General features: G+C 42.8%; 1 protein-coding gene across 1 annotated transcript in view; it reads right to left on the bottom strand.

Moving 5' to 3' along the window:
- The window catches only part of CAMKK1 (calcium/calmodulin dependent protein kinase kinase 1), a 116,545-nt gene that overhangs the window by 59,260 nt on the left and 36,572 nt on the right, over positions 1–20,713 (bottom strand). The window contains exons 3-6 of the mRNA XM_077836549.1: positions 20,305–20,358; positions 6,564–6,615; positions 4,242–4,375; positions 2,435–2,471 (exon numbers count right to left, since the gene is read on the bottom strand). Of these exons, the coding sequence (XP_077692675.1) occupies positions 2,435–2,471; positions 4,242–4,375; positions 6,564–6,615; positions 20,305–20,358 (277 nt within the window). The remainder of the gene's footprint in view (positions 1–2,434; positions 2,472–4,241; positions 4,376–6,563; positions 6,616–20,304; positions 20,359–20,713) is intronic.

Genomic DNA, 20,713 nt, shown 5'->3' with positions numbered 1-20,713 from the left:
TCAGAGTAGCAGACATGTTAATATATATCCACAAAAAGAAAAGGAGTACTTGGGGCACCTTAGAGACTAACAAATTTGTTAGTCTCTAAGGTGCCCCAAGTACTCCTTTTCTTATTCCACCATTAGACACCCTTGTGTCAGATGTGTAGGCTCAGCTAGGCAGTAGGGTCCCGTACCGTTAGGGAGTGATCTGCCAAAACCAAGGAGACCTTTCCCTCACAAGTAGTTAAACAAGATACTGCAACACTAGCAAAATCCCAATGCAAACTCTTATCTGTAAAGTGAGACCGCTCTGTTTACAGCAAAAAGAAAAGGAGTACTTGTGGCACCTTAGAGACTAACCAATTTATTTGAGCATAAGCTTTCGTGAGCTACAGCTCACTTCATCGGATGCATACCGTGGAAACTGCTCATGCTCATGCTCAAATAAATTGGTTAGTCTCTAAGGTGTCACAAGTACTCCTTTTCTTTTTGCAAAGACAGACTAACACGGCTGTTACTCTTAAATCTGTTTACAGCAAACACCTATTTGCTACCATACAGCAGTGATATTCAAACAGCTCAAGGTGCAACTATAACATGCTGCAATATACTAAGGCCAATTCGTCTTTCTTTGCAGGTTTAGGAACAAGCTGCTTTTGGCAGCATTTCATAATTCTACCATTTCTTCTATCTCAGCTTCTCAGTTTTCTTAGCCCTGCTTTCTTAGCACCAAGCTCTGCATGGTGTGCATGGATGCAAGAAATCCTACTTCTAAACTAAACTATAAACAAGCCAATGTGCTTAAGTCTCAGTAGCTCACTCTGTCCTGCACCTTCTCTTGTTTTCTTTTGTACTTGATTGTCTACAGTACATTTTAGAAGGAAAGCCTGCCTGGGATTTCTAATCATCCTGCTGGGAATTGCTATCAATGGTGACACCATGCAGCTGAAAGCCTAATGTCAGACAGCCTGAGCTCGAGAGATGTTGAGCATTTACCACGTCCTCTGACTTCAACAGGAATTACAGATACACAGCCAGATTCTCAGCTTTGCCAAGCTTATTCTTTGTAAAGCAGAGAGGGGTGGTTACAGCTCCCTGATTCTCTGCAGGCCCTTGTCCCAGGTTAGAGCAGCCTAGTAGCTGCTCTGAGTTCCCTGAGCATTACAAAGGAAGCAGTGTGTGGATGAAAATCAGCCCCACTCAGGATCAGACCTACATCTTCAGACAGCATCACTGAGACACGCAGACGGAACGGTAAGGCTTGCACACCTTGCAGGGTGCTGCTACACCTTGGCTTGGTTTTAATGGCACATGAAAAAATTGCTTTTCACAATGTTCTCAGATGTACCTACTAGTACCAATGAAGTGTCCCTTACTGTCCCACTCGAGTACTCCTGGCCCAGTCTATGAACCCTTTGATCACACTACTGAGCTACTGCTCACATAAGCTATTCCAGGGGTTAAAGAGAGGGTGACACTGGAAATAGTTATGCAGGTGGTTATGCCCTTAGTTTGCTCACCCATTCGCTGATGACCATTCACTGCTCAGACTCAGTGGGTCTACTCATGTGAGTAACTGCTCTCCAGTATGAGTAAGGGGTTGACACTATCATTACTGCTATCACCGTGACTGTGACCCAGCAGCACATCTTTTTCCTCTGCTGCTTTTTGAATTGCACTGACTTTCGTGCAACCAAAAGGAATCTAACACACAGGCCCCTCCAGGAGCCCCAGGAGACTGGGCCTCCAAAAAGCCACACTAGCTGGGCTCCCTGCTATACTTGTGCTTTCACCTCAACTGCCACATCTTTGATGTCTCTCGACCAACAGTGTGGGCTTCGGCTGAATCTGCTCTTGAAAGGGAAACTGGCCTTTCAAAGGAAAGCAGCTTCATTTCCCCACCCCCACCCCGCCCACTTTTTTAATAGATTCAGAGCTAGGCAGATCCCCCTTTCCAGGCAGCTGCAAAAGCCTCCTTTACTATTTCATGAGGCATATCCTTGTAGATACTGTGGCTGACTCTTCACAGGAGTGTTAGGGGAGACAGGACAGAAGGGAATTCCCCCCACTCCTTGTGCGCATGCATGAGGTAGACATGATTTCAGTCTTTGCACGTCACACTAGACTCCCCAGAGAGAAGAGGTGCCATCCACTTCTCCCACCCTTCTACTCTGGCTGGATGAATTAGAGCCAGGGTGAGTGTGTGCGGGAAGCACAAACGATACCCGTTCAGTGTCAGTGGATGCAGCCGCTCTTGCTCTGTGCAGCTCTCCTAAGATGCAAGGCCTCCTGAACCTGACCCCTTAGAAGACTTTAACGTTTCATAGGTACCAACTCTATCTGCTGTGGTCTGTGTAAGTCTCCTAGTTATGATCTCTCCTAGAAATGTACATTAAACGCCTCAGTGAGAATAAGCAAGTATGGCTCTATTAACATACAGGGAGGTACATACCCATGTACAGATTGTCCTCTGCAGAATCATCCAGTACCTAAAATGGATATCACAGAGGCAAGGGAAGGGAAACAGAGAGGGAGACATCTTTAATCCAATAATACTCTATAATTACCCATATTTCATATTGTGCTGGAGGGTGTTAAACTCGCAGGGCACCTGGATTTGAAATTTAATGGAGTAATATGCGATTCGTGACTTTAAATATACATCTATCTCCCCTGCCTTTATCTTGCATTCGCGTACGCGCACACACTTCTTACCAGTTTTTAGTAGGGACAGACTCAAGCATCCCTAAACCTGGGAAATTTAGCTACAGATCTGCACATTGCAATCTGACCTCTTTCTGATGCTCTGCAGACTAGACTTAAAATAACAAGACTTGCACCCTTGAACTATGTTAAGAACAACCACTGTACACACCAAGGGCCCTGCTCATGCATGACATACAGTCACATAAGCCTGATTATCAGACAAAGTGTATGCAAGAAAGGCTGCTATGCATCTGTCTCCATGTAACCTACATGCAAAAATCAGGCTGGCCTTACAGACTAAGGAAAGGATATCATGCTAGCATACTAGGAAGTTTCTCAGTTTGGGTCCCCTGACCTCCTGGACTGTCAGCAGCTGGGACTATCACCCTGTCGCAATCTCGTCTGTCCACCTACGCACATTATTTACTAGCTCAGAAAGGAGTTGCATCCAGACTTCTCTAAACGCAGTGCGGGGCCACTGGAGGGGCAAGAATAGGTCTCACTGGGCATGTGCTGCAATGTCTTGACACCAACAGAGCTAAGCAGTGGCCCTGCATAAGTGTCATCACACTGGATTCAGGGTTCACCAAACTTTGCAGCCAAACCTTGACTTGAACCCAAATATCTCTGTGGATGCCCATCTTTTACACTGAATAGGCACTGATATTCACTGGTATATTTCCCTTCTTACCACATTGCCAGGATCAGAATGGGCATACAGGAGTTGTTATGGGGTCAGAGATCCTATTCAAAGACTCCAGTGCTACAGAGCAACTGCTAGCAGTTAGAAACTCACTGCACTGAGGAGGTTTTTGAAGGATAGAGAGAAATTTTCTTTAGTTTATTCTGGAAAATCTGGGGAACTAAAGAAAACAAATTCCATGCACTCTTATGCCTACTAGAGACAGTACATACAAATGAAGATGCTATTTGCCCATGTCAGACAAATATTGATTAACAGGGCACTAAGGTCCATCACCACATAGGCACTCTCTCTCTCCCCCGGCCCCCTGCCACACACACGCATAGGGCTTGTCTACATACAGCATCCATCAGTCCATCAGTTAAACTGATGTAGTTAAACCAGAACAAAAGGCTGAGATGACACTAATTTTGGTTTAAACTAGGTCTATTTTGGATAGCTTATGTTGATTAGGCACAGGTTTAAGCTAAACCAAAGTAAGCTAGTCTTAGACTGAATAAAAGAATGACTACACAGGAGCCTGCACTAGTTTCATTAAACCAGTGCAAGTTTGTGTGTAGGCAAGGCTTACCTTTTCTTTCTCTCGCCCTAAAACACACAGTTGCTTAAGGAGCTTCTATTTATCAACTTTGACCTTGATCAAGCAAGCCCTCCACATACACAGCCCCATTGTGTGGAGTGTGGCCAGAATCAGGTCCTTAATTTATAAACATAGGTTGCCATTTTCAAAGCCGTCTAGGGGATTTTGCTTCCTGATCCCTTAAAAAAACCAAACTTTAATGTAGCCATCTGCACAGTCTGACCTGAATAATAGCACCCCTTCCCTCCCAACCCGCTTTGGCATACACACCTCAATTAGCTTCACAATGTTGACATGATCCAGTTTCTTTAAGATGGCTATTTCTTGATAAACTCTATCCAGTGGTGCCACTGATTTTGGCTGCCCGTCAGAAGTTGCTCTGGATCCTCTAGGGGGAGGTCGACCTGCAACAGCAACAACAAAAACTGGGCTTTACCCCTGCTTGGCAGCACATGAAACATCACAGTGAATGGCTGTATAACATGGGGGCTTTGAATGGGTGCAGGACCTAAAAATATATGACCAGCCAGACACAGATGTAAGAGCGCAGGGGTTGAATGACCTCACAGAGATGACACACTGACCTACTGAACGTTCTCCGCATGAGTCAATGCCTGACTTTTATTTTCTCGTATAAAGTCAACTTGAAATTTAGTGCCAGTGAAAAGAGTCAGATTGACTGTTCTGGGGATTGGAAATCAGTCAGCCACAGAACAGGTATCATGGGCATCGGCACTGCCCCATCAACGTTCCTACATTCTGCTCTGAAAGGACATCCAGCAGGTCCCAAGCTTGGCTGGGTCAAGTCATCCCATTATCTTTCTAAGGCAGATGAACTGAGCTCTGTGTGCTTCACTGTGTGCAGGTGAAGCCTTAAAACTAAAATTCTTCATGAACATTAAGGAGACGATGGGATGTTTTCATAGAGGGATTTGCCACAATTTATCTGCCCCCAACTACTGTGATACTTAGTTGATGCTTTCCACCCCAGAGTCAGCTGCACTCTCTCTCATTTGTAAATAGGTTTAGGATCGTTCAGGATAAATGCATTATTCTATTATAATCACGATCCCATCGAAAAAAATCATACCACAAGCTATGATGCAGATAAGTAGTTAGGCAGAAGGCAATGCTCATGATAGTCTGGTTTTTCTATTGTTACAGAAAGTTCCAATTTCCATGTCCTGTTCTATTTCCAAAACAATTACAAAGACCTGGCAAGTGAAGCCATCCACCAATAAAAGAGCTTTAAGATGCAATCATTAGGCCTCTCACTAGTTTGAATGAATTATTCCAAGAGAAACTGCCAAATTACTCAAAAGGAAAATGTGGTTCTTGATGACCAAATTTCACAAGGGTACATGGCACTTTGCAATGAGCCTGATCATAGAAGGAATTGAGAGTGCTTAGCAGATAGTAGGATCAAGCCCAACGTTTTCAAAAGATTAAATTTAAAACATGTCATTTCACATGAAGGAATGAATAAAAGCCTAAGTTTCCAGAACAAGAAGACAAGCCAGGCAGTATACTGCTTGTATTGATGTGTTAGGCAAAAGGTCTCATTATAAGAAACTACTTGAGCTAGTGGAATGGACCAGCAGGGAAAGGACAAGCCGCTAGTCAGCAAGTTTTTCTCCTCAAGGTTTGATTCTTAGATTTTAGGTTGCCTGAATTACAGCAAGAAAAACAAACTAGAAAAACAGATAAACCCAATGTGGGTTACAACCCAGGCCAGTGTGCAGAACCCTTTTCCATTCACAAGGCCAGAGTTTCAAAAGTGCTCAGCACACTGTGTGAAAATCTGGCCATCGGTGTCACAATCGGAACTGACAGGTGTTGAGATCTAGTGAAAATCTGGCTCCAACTATGGATACTGAACACTTGACAATCTGGTCCCAAGGCTAGAATTTTCAGAAGGGCTCAGTGTCCACAGTCAGGGCCAGGTTTTCAAAAGCGCTCAGCACGTTGGGTGCCACGTGCTTTTGAAAATCTAGCCCTAGGTGACTTGCACACTCTTTGAGAACCTTTCTGAGCCTTTAGTCTCCACCTCCACATTCTGTGCTGGACCACTGAGGGACACTCAAGAAGGAGAGTTAACTTCCTGATGGCTGGGAAACAAGCAGGGGTGGCTCTGGATCACATCACAAATTCAAAATGGCTTCTCCTTACAGGTTGAGTATAGTGTCTTGTTTTTGTGCACGCAAAAGAGTTGTGCCTGAAAGCGTATTCAGATAATCTGCTGAAAGATACAGTAGAGGCACAACAAGAAAAGGGGCTTCTATATGCCATCTATAATAAGGACAGACACAAGCATAGAGGCCAGTGTTTTACCATCAGGGAGCAAGACGGTCTGGGGACAGAGGGCACAAAGGAGCAGTGAGGTGGGGAATTGTGTTTTGGATGATAGCTTGTGTCTGTCCTTATTATAGATGATCCAGTATGCCTATCCTCACAAACCACCCAAGCAGCTTTGAAATCTGTATGCCTTACTCAGGCAAAATTCCAGTGAAGTCACTGGAAATTTTGCCTGAGAGAGGATAGCTGGTAAGGCCTGCAGGGTTTGTCTGTACCCTTTAAAAGCATGACACCTACGTGGAAATCCATACTGTTTCAGTAGCTTCTTTTTGGAGAGGACTTTCATAGCCTGAGGGAAGGAAAAAAAAAGTGTTAAAACAGAGCAAAGCTGGGAGTTACACTCACTCTATCTTTGCAATATCACTCATCACTCTATCTTTGCAATTCAGTTCATCTTCTGGTCTGAGACTCCAGTTTTCAGACCTTTATCCAAGGGAGAGAGAGATTAATTAGTGACAGACACCTTCAAAATATTTAAGATCTAAGAAAGAATGAATTATTTTCCTTTAGGTACATAAAAAGGCCAATTTTACCCATTTTTTTACAAAGCAAAAATAAATCTGATTAATTTATCTTAATCAGATAAGTAACAAGGGGGCCCGATTTTCAGTTACTCTGTGTGACACAGAGACCCCTTGGTAAACAGTCTCCTGCTCTTTGCAAACATCTCTCATCTCATACATGAGAAACTCACTACAACACACATGCCGTGTAGGATATTCATCCCTAAAAAGTAACATGTAAGGTAACTACAGAAAGCTCATAACTTGTCACAATTCATAATCACTGAGAGACATATGTGCAGGTGATATTTACAGAATAATGTATTTATACTGGTTTCAGAGTAACAGCCGTGTTAGTCTGTATTCGCAAAAAGAAAAGGAGTACTTGTAGCACCTTAGAGACTAACCAATTTATTTGAGCATGAGCTTTCGTGAGCTACAGCTCACTTCATCAGATACAACTGAAAGTTTGCTTTATGGATTGGGAGTAGAAATTAGTCATCAGGAGATAATATGTCTCAGTGATGGCCCATTAGGGCAAAGGGGAGTTGTCACCCTGCCCTGTTTGGCTGGTGATGCCAGCAAGGCTCAATTGTTTAGCCTTGTGTAATACAACGACTTTCCACAGGAAACCATCAGAGGCAATGACAAACAATCAGAACTACTTAAAGATAAAAAAAGACACTTTATAACAAGACAAATAAATTGGTTAGTCTCTAAGGTGCCACAAGTACTCCTCTTCTTTTTGCGAATACAGACCAACACGGCTGCTACTCTGAAACATATAACAAGACAGGTGTTTGTCCTATATGTGAATAGACACCAAAGGCTGTTTTCAGTATAGCACAGAGGAGAAAGAAGCACTCTGCATCCATTCACTGAGGAAAACCTTCGTGGAGTGGGGATTCTTGAGATCCTGACTCCAGCCAACTCTGCAACAGACTGAACTTTGAGGGAAAAAATCTAATTCATTGGACAATAACTCTTGATAAGTAGAGAACCAGGTTCATATTTTATGTGTTTGTTTTGTGTTGTGGCCATTTGTTTCCACCACTCTCTCTCATTTCCAGTTAAATTTTTATTCTTTCTTAATTAACCCTACTTTGGTTTTATTATAAATGCCCATAAGTTCTGTGTGTCTTACAGAAGTGCTGGCTTCAGGTAAAACTGGGTACACAGTTCCTTTGGGGGCAAAAGATCTGGAATTCCTGTGAGTAGCCAATGTCAGGGGCTGGATATCACCGGGGAACAATTCAGAGGGACTCAGAGCCTGGGTGCATCTATTATTAAACTGCCAGGCAAAGTTAGAGCAGGTGTAGTCCAGAGGAGAGTGCTTGAAGGGCTGGTGGTATCAGGGAGCTGACACCCAGTTACCACTAGAAAAACTCCCTCTTGCTGGATGAATGGGGTAACAAGGTGGCTCACAGTCCTGGGTAGCCCAAGAGCTGTCACATTCTGTTCCTGTGCTTTGAGCAGGGACTGAGGAGGGAAGGTGACTTTAAGCTACCTTTTTGCTCCCCATATTCTGGGGCCTACTCAGCCACTGGGGCAAGTGAGAGCAACCTTAGAGTACTTTCACTAACGCTTGGCTTCCTACAGCTGCCACTGACTCTGGGAAACCAAATAACTGGGATGTACTCTGGCCACACCTGTGTATATTTGCCCTCACCCTATGCCAGGAGCTGGGAGCAAGAACAGCACAGAGCCCTTTGGCTGGGGAAGCCCTTTGCACAGGCAGTATTCTCACAAGGCCATTTCTGCCCCCTTTATGCTGCCATAGTTGCATAAAGGGATCTTAGTGTAACTGAGAACCAGGCCCAAGATCTCCAGGTTAGATATTTCCAGGATTCCTGTCACTGTGGTATCACAGATTGAGGGGCACAACGATCTGTGGGGTAGCATAGGAATTGCAGGGTACAATGGATAAGAGAACACAAAAGGAAGCATAGATTTAAATAAGCTAGCCACTTGGTGACACTCTTCCATCCCTCTACATTCTTATATTCCAGTATCATACAGTTGTTTGGAACCAATACGTAGTTGATGTGAGATGGTGGACATCAGAGTAATTTTTCTGCCGTCCAAATGGCATTAGGCATGATGGCAAAAGACAACCTGAATATAATAAATCAAATCTCTGAGACTCCATGCATACTGCCGTGTTAAATAACCTTCTCGCAGCCACTCCAATGATCCCTGAAGACTTCACAGATAAATATTTCATGAGAAACCAGCTCATATGACCATCTGCTCAGGGAAATATCCTGCACTAGTGAGGCTTTTTCAGAATGAGTAGTTTACTTCTATTAATCAAACCTCCATATCTGTAATCCACAGTGGAGTAACCCCAGTGAAATATAATCACCCAGGGGCTCAATGCAAGGAGACTTTATTACACATTACCTGATACTAGTTATCTCTGCTGGTGAGGATACAGCTACCAACCAGAAACCCCATCCATCCTTTCAGTGTCTCTTATACAGTTTAAGGGCCAGATTCAGATCTCATTTATATCAGTGGATAGCTGGACTAACTCCAATGAAATCTGAATTTATGCTGGTGTAACTGAGCAGAGACTCTGGCCCTCAATTCCATTTCATAACTATAATGGCACACATTGAAAATAGTAGTATCAGGAGATGGAGACAAGACAGTTCTAGTCATTCACCTACACATTGCCCTGTCTAATCTTGGTTCCAACTGGTTGGCTGAATTATTCTGTGGTCTGTGTGAAATGAAAAGGAGTACTTGTGGCACCTTAGAGACTAACCAATTTATTTGAGCATAAGCTTTCGTGAGCTACAGCTTCACGAAAGCTTATGCTCAAATAAATTGGTTAGTCTCTTAAGGTGCCACAAGTACTCCTTTTCTTTTTGCGAATACAGACTAACATGGCTGTTACTCTGAAACCTGTGTGAAATGAGTTTCTGATGTCCACAACCCAAAAACCACCTCCACAATCCGCACTTTGAAAGAAGGCCCAGGACAGGAGGGTTCTCAGTGTATTATAAACACACTCCACTTTTATTTCTCCCCCCTGCACCCAAATAACAGTGACAAGCAATCTTAAATCAATGAGTTTTAGGTGCCTAGATGCTTTTGAAGATTTCACTGGGCACCTAAATACCTTTAAGGATCCAGCCCTAAGTGACTTGCCCATGAATACACGAAGTCTGTGGCAGAGCAAGGAACTAAACCTGAGTCTTCCAAGTTCGAGGGTAGTATCCTAATCACTGTACCATCCTTCCTCCCTGTCATAGGATTAAGGATACAGCAGATGCCAGTAAAGCAGTGCTCTCACATTCAATGGGGGAAGCAAGTAGTAGTAACCCAGTCATCTCAACTGTTCATAACTCACCTGAAAGGAACTACATGGCCACTGTATGGATACTGTAATGTAGTTAAGGTTGTATGAGGCCTATAAAAAAACAAAACAGGAGTACTTGTGGCACCTTAGAAACTAACAAATTTATTAGAGCATAAGCTTTTGTGGGCTACAGCCCACTTCATCGGATACACTGAATGGAACATATAGTAAGAACATATATATATATATACACACACACACACACATACAAAGAAGGTGGAATTTGCCATACAAACTGTAAGAGGCTAATTAATTAAGATGAGCTATTATCTTTATTCAAGTGACACCATCATAGGACCTAATCACATTAGCCACGCCATCAGGGGCTCGTTCACCTGCACATCTACCAATGTGATATATGCCATCATGTGCCAGCAATGCCCCTCTGCCATGTACATTGGCCAAACCAGACAGTCTCTACGCAAAAGAATAAAAGGACACAAATCTGATATCAGGAATCATAACACTCAAAAACTGGTAGGAGAACACTTCAACCTCTCTGGCCACTCAGTAAAAGTCTTTAGGGTGGCAATTCTGCAACAGAAAAGCTTCAAAAACAGACTCCAACGAGAAACTGCTGAGCTTCAATTAATATGCAAACTAGATACCATTAACTTGGGCTTGAATAGAGACTGGGAGTGGCTGGCTCATTACACATGTTGAATCTATTTCCCCATGTTAAGTATCCTCACACCTTCTTGTCAACTGTCTAAATGGGCCATCTTGATTATCACTACAAAAGTGTTTTTTTCTTTCCTGCTGATAATAGCTCATCTTAATTAATTAGACTCTTACAGTTTGTATGGCAAATTCCACCTTCTCTGTATGTATATATATATCTTCTTACTATATGTTCCATTCAATGCATCCGATGAAGTGGGCTGTAGCCCATGAAAGCTTATGCTCTAATAAATTTGTTAGTCTCTAAGGTGCCACAAGTCCTCCTGTTGGTTTTTTTTGCGGATACAGACTAACACGGCTGCTACTCTGAAACCTGTGAAGCCTATGACAGCATTCGGACTTGCTTCCTATATTGCAGCTGTGGCTACACCAGCTTTTTGTCGACTGGTGACTCCCCAACCCTTGGGAACTCCCCAGCTGCAGAACTCCGGTTGCTTTCTAGCCCCTTTGTGCCATCAGAGCAGTGCAAAGAGGTTGGATCATAATCCATCCCACTGTTTTCTAAATCCTCATGTGGGATGAACAGCAAAGTTTCTTACGGAACAAGCAGGAGTCATTTAATTACCACAAAGAATAGAGGCATGAATAAACAGTATCAAAGTCCAGTTTTCACTACAGTGAAAGTTGGAGAGGCAAATCCTAGCTGTGCATAACAGCAGAGATACAATGGGGATTTAGCAAGTCTCTCTTCCTTCCAGGCTCAAGCAGAGCTGTCACCAAGGCAATGCATTCGTGAAACAACCAACCCATTTCCGCTCTCAAGCAAAGCTAATTATCCAAACAATGCCTTTCAGACACAGAATTCTCTCAGAATCTTGTGGGTGGATTTTTCCTTAGTACTGACAAGTGCCTCAATAGCTTCTTCAAAAACAAATGGTGCAGGTAGTTTTCTCTATCTATGCCCCTGCACCCAATTCCTGCCGCTTTCTGATTTCATGAGAATGTGGTTCATGGCATGTGTTCTTGGGAGGCAGCATGGGGATCATGTTACAATTTCTCTGATTAATGGAAACCTCTGTACAATATTTAAGCCTACTACTTTCTTCATAGCATTACTGCAGTCCGAGTGTATTGAGGAGCATAATCAAAAGGGCTAAACTGCTTTAGGGGAATAACCCAACAAAAGAGGATTTTGGTATCTTTGAGATGAAAGGTTAAAGATCAGGAGGAGTTCTGTAACTCAGAAGTTCTGGTGATCTGATCTGATGCCAACTCTATAGCTCAGATCCTGCTTTCAGTAAAGCCAGTAACAAAATTTCCATTATTTCAGATGGGGGCAATAAGCAGCATTGGGCCTTGTAAGTGGACTTGCCATCCGCACATTGCAATGCATTGAGACAGCTGAGGACTTCAATTACTGTATACCCAAGCTCACTCTATAGAGGTTCAGCTGTATAGAAGATACATTGGATTGATGTTTGTCCAGCACTTTGGATATGGAAAGTGATACACATTCAAAGCATTATTATTATCAATAATCTTATACCATTGTTGGATTAAATGTCCCATTGGGAAAGCAGAAAAGAATCACTATTTCCAATAAGCCCCCCATCTATTCTTTACCCTTATCTCCCATGTTTCAGAATGACATCCCAATGAAAAGGGACTACAAACCCTCTTTTGCTGAATAAGGGAAAGCCATTAGTGCCTGCATATCATGCTATTCAGATGCTGACAATAAATCTGTCATCACTAATCCCAAGCACTGTTTATCATATAATCATCTAAACAGTTTACATCCGATCATTCCATCCTTCTTGATCGCTGAACGAGTTGCATGCGTAACGTGTGACTGAGCGATGGCATCTATGTCCCAGGAACCTGGATTGCTACCCAACCCTCCCTATTTTTTGGTGTGATTTTTAATGGAGGATATATGGCTGCATCTGGAAAGGTTTCATGACGAAACTCAATCGTTATCATCTCCATCAAGAAGCTGCAGGAAAAAAATGGAATGGGATCATTTTTGTCCAAAAGTGGAATGGCAATTGTCCTTCTCAATCACTTTGTGCTACAAGCTGTTTCAGAGATTAAAAACGGGAAAAAGACATGGCCCGAGGCTTCTCAGGCTCAAATTTCATCAGCAAAATTACTCCAGACTAGACCTCCACAGGGACATATGTTGTTTCTGCTTTGTATTTTTTGCCTTTTAAGGTGCTTGGCCTTTTTTCTAATCACTGTTAATGCATCTACTGCAAATTATAACACTGAAATATTTACAGCTGTAAGGGTTCCTAGGCATAGTTTTCCAAACGCTGGTGTAATGGCTCCAACCAGAGCTTAGCAGCAGGGACTGAACTCAGATGATAGGTTTCAGAGTAGCAGCCATGTTAGTCTGTATTCGCAAAAAGAAAAGGAGGACTTGTGGCACCTTAGAGACTAACCAATTTATTTGAGCATAAGCTTTCGTGAGCTACAGCTCACTTCATCGGATGCATAGATGAACTCAGATGGTAGAGGCCTGTGCTTTAGCAGGCTAAGCCCAACAAAGTCAATGGGATTCTTTCCATTTTTCTACCTTTCCTTTAATAGAAGGTCAAAATCAGAAAAAAATAAACTCCTGCTTGCACATGGGATGATCACTGATTTCTTACTAAAAGGGATAGGCCTAATTTGAGGCCTGATCCAAAATCCATTAACATAGTTATTCTTTCTACTGACTTTCACAAGGATTGAGTCAGGTTATTGGTGCTTAAAAGTTCTGCAGTAATCAACACAGAATGCACATTGTCCCGTTCTTCAGCAACTATCATGTAAAGGATCATACACTGCGATTTTGCACTGTGTAGGATTTTGTAACGTGAATAAAACACTGAGTCTTAAAAATAAGTTTTATCCTGTTTATAGGTATATACTTTTTTTTGCACAATCATTCTCTGTTTCCTTTAAACTAGGTGGCAACACTTCCTTGTACTGAAATAGAATGTGTGAGGTTCGGCTATATACCATATAGAATTCCAGGCCACTCAAATGCTAATTTTCTCCAATTATTTATTGTCACTTTTCAACATGAAGACAAAAAAAGAGAAATTGACAATGTTGGTTTTGGAAAACAAAGAATAAAAAAGCCCACTCTCCCAATTGCCATGATCAGAATTGTTCCTGGTAATTGCCGGTGCTACACATTTGCATTAGATCTCCCCTTTGACCGCCTGACAACTCTTGTCAAAGTGTATTGTTGTAACACGGTTTCAGACAGCAGCAATAAGTGAAACAACATGCAATTTATCTTGGTATTAAAAGCTGCATGTCAGTCAAACACACAGGGAAATGTGAGGAGCAATGCAACCATTAGCTAATTACACAATTCTCTATCATTTCTCTTAAGCTTTTAAAAAAAATCTGTCAAATTCCAGGGTATTTCAACACCTCGGGAAACTGGAAGCCTCCCCATCACAATTCGTAACACGGCAGAATACCGACACTGATGCCCACAGGATGATCAGCCAACAAAATTCCAGAGTTTTACACAGTAGTGAGGGAATGCCTCCTTTATGGCTGCACCAGAAAAAAGAATGACGTGTGAAGGCAATGGAGTAAAAATCTAGCATTATTACTCTTCTGCTGCAGCAATCTGTCCTTGTCTTATAAAGTGTTGGGTCAATTGTGTAGCAAACCCCTCCACCATGGGTTGTAAAATAGCAGACATTCAATGCAGTCAGATATTTTTCTTTTTGGTATTGCCCGAGGCGTTGAAAAACCCAGGCCTCCCCCTGCCACTGTTTTGGTGTATCCTTTGATTTGAGCATTGGTCGCAGGGATGAAATTTAATAGTGCAAAGTGTAAACTTAGAGATTAACAATAAGAATTTTTGCTATAAGCTGGAGACTTATCAGTTGGAAGCAACAGTGGAGAAGAAAGACCATCACCTGGGTGTACTGTTGGATCACAGGATGACTGCGAGCCGCCAATGTGATGCAGCCGTGAAAAAGACTAAGGCAGTCCTAGGATGCAACAGATGGGGTATTTCCAGGTGAGATAGGGAAGTGTTATTACCATCATACAAGGCACTGGTGAGACCTCATCTGGAACACTGTGTGCAGTTCTGGTCTCCCATGTTTAAGAAAGATTAATTCAAATTGGAACAGGTACAGAGAAGGGCTACTAGGACGATCAGAGGAATGGAAAACCTATCTTATAAGAGGAGACTCAAAGAGCTTGGCTTGTTTAGCCCAACCAAAATAAGGCTGAGAGGAGATATGCTCTCTCTCTATAAATACGAGAGAGGGATAAATACCACGGAGGGAGAGGAGTTATTTAAGTTAACCGCCAATGTTGACACAAGAACAAATGGATATAAACTGGCCATCAACAAGTTTAGTTTTGAAATTAGATGAAGGTTTCTAACCATCAGAGGAGTCCAGTTCTGGAACAGACTTTCAAGGGGAGCAGTGCGGGCAAAATAGTTCATGGAGGATAGGTCCATCGATGGCTATTAGCCAAGATGGGCATGGATGGTGTCCCTAGCTTCTGTTTGCCAGAAGCTGGGAATGGGCGACAGGGGATGGATCACTTGGTGATTACCTGTTCTGTTCATTCTCTCTTGGGCACCTGGCATTGGCCACTGTAGGAAGACAGGACACTGGGCTAGATGGATCTTTGGTCCGACCCAGTATGGCCCTTCTTATGTTCTTAAGTAAAAACCTAACTGGCTTCAAGGCTGAGCTTGATAAGTTTTTGGAGGGGATAGTATAATGAGACTGCTTACAATGGTAGATATCTGCTGTGAGACTGCAAGTAGAAAATATGCCCAGTGGCCAGTGAGGGGGTACTATATGGAGAGGGCTCTGAATTACTACAGAGAGTTCTTTGCTGGTGTCTAGCTGTTGGGTCTTGCCGAAATGCTCAGGTTCTAACTAATCGCCACATTTGGGGTCAGGAAGGAATTTCCCCCGGGTCAGATTGGCAGAGACCCTGGGTTGGGTTTTTTTTTTGCCTTCCTCTGCACCATGGGTTATTTGCAGGTCTAAACTAGTGCAAATGGTGGATTCTCTGTAACTTGAAGTCTTTAAATCATGATTTGAGGATTTCAGTAACTCAGTCAGAGGTTATGGGTCTATTAAAGAAGTGGGTGGGAGAGGTTCTGTGGCCTGTAATGTGCAGGTGATCAGACAGGATGATCATAATGGTCCCTTCTGGCCTTAAAGTCTATTGGGGATTTGGAGGATGGATCATTGTGGACCTCTACTCCTTCTTGGCACAAAGTCTGAGTAAATGGGTTTTGTGTCTGAGGGTCTCTGCTGAGGTATCAGGGCTGAAATGGAATCTTCCTAGCCGTAGGTGGTACACTCTGGCTGCAGGTTTCAGAGTAGCAGCCGTGTTAGTCTGTATCCGCAAAAAGAAAAGGAGGACTTGTGGCACCTTAGAGACTAACAAATTTATTTGAGCATAAGCTTTCGTGAGCTACAGCTCACTTCATCGGATGCGTTCGCCTCTGAAGGTTTGTCTAGTTTAGAAAAAGAAATTGAGTTTAAGTGGTGTTTAGCAAATGTGTTCACTCACCCGGACCTTTTCCCTAATGAAGACATGTTAGCACATTTTACCGTGAATTAGCTGTTCACCAGCTAAACCAAAACAAAAGGTGTTAATGTGCATCTAACACAAGTGCAATGATCACAATACCATTAGGGTTAGATAATCCCAACCTACATTTGACCTCTTTTCCTAATCTACACAATCCCCCAGGTCCACTGAACCAGCCCTCTGTGTAGCACTGAGCACACTCAGTAAATAAAGTCGTGCCCAGGCAATAAAATTAAAATTCCTGCATTAATGAATCTGAAATGTTTAGTGTTTTGCTTCCCTCCATGTTACAGAGACATCCTCAGGTAGAAGGGGGAGGAGGGGATTCACAGAAAGGACTGTATTAGCACGTCACTCGGTGCCGCATACAGAACAATGTCTTGTGCAATATGCAGTTTCCACCCAAATCAGCACAATAGGGCAGAGTTTGTTAGGAGGCCAGAACAGAAAGAGGAACTAACGGGAACAGCAAACATTTCAATTAACGGGCTGAGTCAGTTGGAAAGTGAATGGCATGGAAACAACTGCGATCCCATCCAGTTGGATAGATTCAGGGTGTCTTTTCCAGATTTTGCATCATTTCTTCCTTCTATCATTTCAATATATTTCCTATGCAATTTCACACTAGCTGGAAATATGATCGGCTAGGATAATCTTGGATAATGATGTTAACAGTCATGCTAAAAAAGCTGTTATCTCAATAGCAAAACTGCAAGTCAGGAAAAAAAATATTTGAGCAACAGGATGGCTATTTGTGTAAGTTCCTTCTTATTACCGTGAAAATGAGAAACCAATTTGGAGAGCTTATTCCTCATCCCTGTACCCTACTTGTGCTGGGGGCTTGAGTGGTCCATAGGCCTTGACTTGCCTCTCTGAATGGGGGCAAGTTTCACACACAGAATGCAAATCACTACAGTTGTAGGGACAGTCAGACTTCCAGGTATCTCCAGGCACTGGCACAGGCTATTCTGTTTTAGATAGATTCTTATGTCATGCTCATCACCAGAATATCGGAATGCCTTCCAGAAGTGCAGTAAGCAATGTGACTAATAGCAGTTGCAGTCTGCTATTTATGAACTCTCCAATTTGACCCCTAAGGGGCAAATCCTCGTTTCAGGGTGAAATTCACTCTTGTGCAGAAGGCCATCAGAGGCCTATGCACCACTTAAGTACAACGTAAGCTCTCAAAACTGGATTTAAGTGGGACTTAAGTGATCTGCACAGCCAAAGTACTTGGGGCCCTCCATGGAGAGTGAGTGGTGGGGAAGAACCGCTTCTTCCCAGACGATGAGCAGTGGAGGTGCTCTGTGGCTGCTACTCTAGCCTTGAAGCTTCCCCCACTCCATGGGGTGCGTGTTTCCCACACTCAGACAAAGAAACTTCAGACCAGGAGGCCAGCCTTGTCTGGGGTTGCTCGATAGTATGGTGCTTCAGAATGTTGGCCAAGAAGCTGAGTGTGGATCTTCGATTTCAGAGAGATAGGGATGTGTTCAGATCCCAATCCTCACTAAAATTAGACTGAGGTTAGAATCATTAGAAGGGACCACAAGGGTCATCTAGTCTAACCCCCTGCCAAGATGCAGGATTTGTTGTGTCTAAACCATCCAAGACATATGGTTATCCAGTCTCCTTTTGAAAACCTCTAGTGAAGAAGCTTCCACAACTTCCCAAGGCAGTCTGTTCCATTTTACTGCTCTTACAGATAGGAAGTTTTTCCTCAGATTTAATCTAAATCTGTTATGCTACAGTTTGAACCCATTGTCTCTTGTCCTCCCCTCTGTGGTAAAAGAGAACAACTTTCCTCCCTCTTTTTTGTGGCAACCTTTCAAGTATCTGAATACCACTAATATATCCCCCCTTAACCCTCTCTTTTCCAACCTAAACATACCAGTTCCTTCATCCTTTGCTTGTATGGCTTGCATTCCATCCCTTTGATCATCTTTGTCACTTGCCTCTGGATCCTTTGGAGTTTCTCTACATACTTTCTATACGTTGGTGACCAAAACTGGACACAGTACACTAGCTGAGGCCTAATCAGCACTGAGTAGAGCGGTACTATCATGTCCCGTGACTTAAACCTAAAATTGCATTTACTTTTTTTGTAACAGCATCGCATTGCTGACTCACATTGAAGCTGATATACACCACAACTCCAAGATCCTTCTCAGCAGTGCTTCTGCCAAGCCAGTTTTCCCCCATTCTGTATCTGTGCCTTTGTTTTTTCTTCCCTAAGTGCAGCACCTTACGTTTGTCTTTGTTGAATGTCATTTTATTGTCTACAGCCCAGTTCTTTAATTTATCACGAACCCTCTGAATTTCAGCTCTGTCCTCCATAGCACTGGCAACATCCCCTAGTTTTGTGTCATCTGCAGACTTCATCAGTGTGCTCTCTAGTCCTACATCCAGGTCATTAATAAAGATGTTAAACACCACTGGAGCCGGAACGGATCCCTGTGGAATTCCACTTGAGACATTCCTCCAATCTGACATCATTCCATTAATAGTGACTTTTTGTTTGCAGTTGTTTAACCAATTATATGTCCACTTAATGATAGCTCTGTCAAGCCTGCATTTCTCCAGATTACTTATCAGAATGTCATGTGCCGAAGACCAGGTATATTATGTCCACCGCATTCCCCCTATCCACCAAATCAGTTACCCTGTCAAAGGTTTGTGTCCAAAGAAGGTTTATGTTTGGATTCCGACTTCTGCCTGCAAAGTGGTAGAAATCGCTCAAGATCAGCTGTTCTCACGAGATTTCAGATACATCCAAATAAAAAAAAAGGACGGTGTTGTGGTTTTTGATCCAATCCAGAACAAAAACCACAAGGGTAGGTATAGGACTATGGAGTCAAATCCACCCCTCACTAGAAAATTTTGAAGGGGTTCAGATTAGAGATTCCAGGCTTACCCTGTCTGTGGGTTTGACGTGACAGGTATTGGGCTTTTTTGATTTAACAGCTATTTAGATGCAGAAGTCTTAAACCTATGGCTTCAATTCAGGAAAGGACTTAAGTATGTGCTTATATGTGTCCCGAACTAAGGAAGCATTTTTGAGTCTATAAGCCCAAACCCTACAATTAGCTATACAACGGACTGATTGATTTTTACTTATTTGCAGGCCTTGCTACAGAGCCCTTCACCATAATATCTTGATTTTTCCATAGTCTTCATTATAATAATATCTACCTGTTATACAGCAATTTTCATCTGTAGATCTCAAAGCACTTTACAATGATGTAAGCATCATTACCCCCAGTTTACCAATGGGGAAACTGAGGCTTGACAAGGGGAAGTGACTTGCTCAAGATCACCTAGCAATCCTGTGGCAGAGCTCAGAATAAATCCGGGTCTCTTGAGCCCCACCCCAGTGCTCTATCCCCTAGGCAACACTCCCTACAGCTAAACATTGACTTGCTAATTGAATAGTATAACATGCAGTGCTGTCACAAAGAAACCACACAGTGCTGTGCTGGGTTGTATTGCTAGGGGTATCACATACAGGGCCCAACATTCTGTTATGAAATGTGCCTGTTCCTTCCAGGCAGATTTTTTAGAAGCACGGTAGATCTCTCATTTCAGGTGACCTCTTTCATATCTAGAAAATGTCAAGATAGCTCAGCAATAAGTTTGCCTGCCTATTTCTGAAACATATGTCCAACATCTCCACTCATTACATACCACTTCACACTAGGTTTTGCTCACATTACACTGCTCTGCATCACACACTGAAAAGTGTAGCCTTGTGCCCCATCAGGTTGATTTTCTACTCACAGGCCACGTGGCTCAGAAGGATTTAAGAAAAAAAAAAAAAAAAAAGCAGGAGAGAGCTAGTTCTCTGGGATGTGAAAAAAGAATCAGAAATATCAACACCAGTCAGTAATATGGGGAGAGAAGCACTTACGTAATACTTGTCGTCACTCTCATTGTAGGCCAATTTCACAACACCATAGGAGCCCTATAAATAAACACAAATTACACAGTCAGTTCGGCTGCCTTGCTTTGTTTGCCAACTGCTCAAGGCTTATCGTGTTTGGCCTTGCAGTGAAAAATAAGAAGTACCCTCAACAGCCTTGAGCAAAAGCTCTACGTGATGCCAGATTCCATTATACAGTGCAGCTCCCATCCCCCTACGAAATGCAACTCAGATGGACCAGGACACATACAGGGGCAAAGGGAGTTTCTCTCCTCTTCATTGTTATGTTCAATGCCAGGGAAAATGTCCTTCCTCTCCTGGCAGCTATTTCATTTAGCCAATAATGATGGAGGCATAGAGCATTTCCTGAGGATTAATGACTGTCTCGAAGGAACTG

The sequence above is a fragment of the Eretmochelys imbricata genome, chromosome 17, assembly GCF_965152235.1.
Source record: "Eretmochelys imbricata isolate rEreImb1 chromosome 17, rEreImb1.hap1, whole genome shotgun sequence".
In the NCBI taxonomy this organism is placed as follows: Eukaryota; Metazoa; Chordata; order Testudines; family Cheloniidae; genus Eretmochelys; species Eretmochelys imbricata.
The sequence above is the reverse complement of the archived record's forward strand: the minus strand, read 5'-3'. Positions and strand labels throughout refer to the sequence as shown.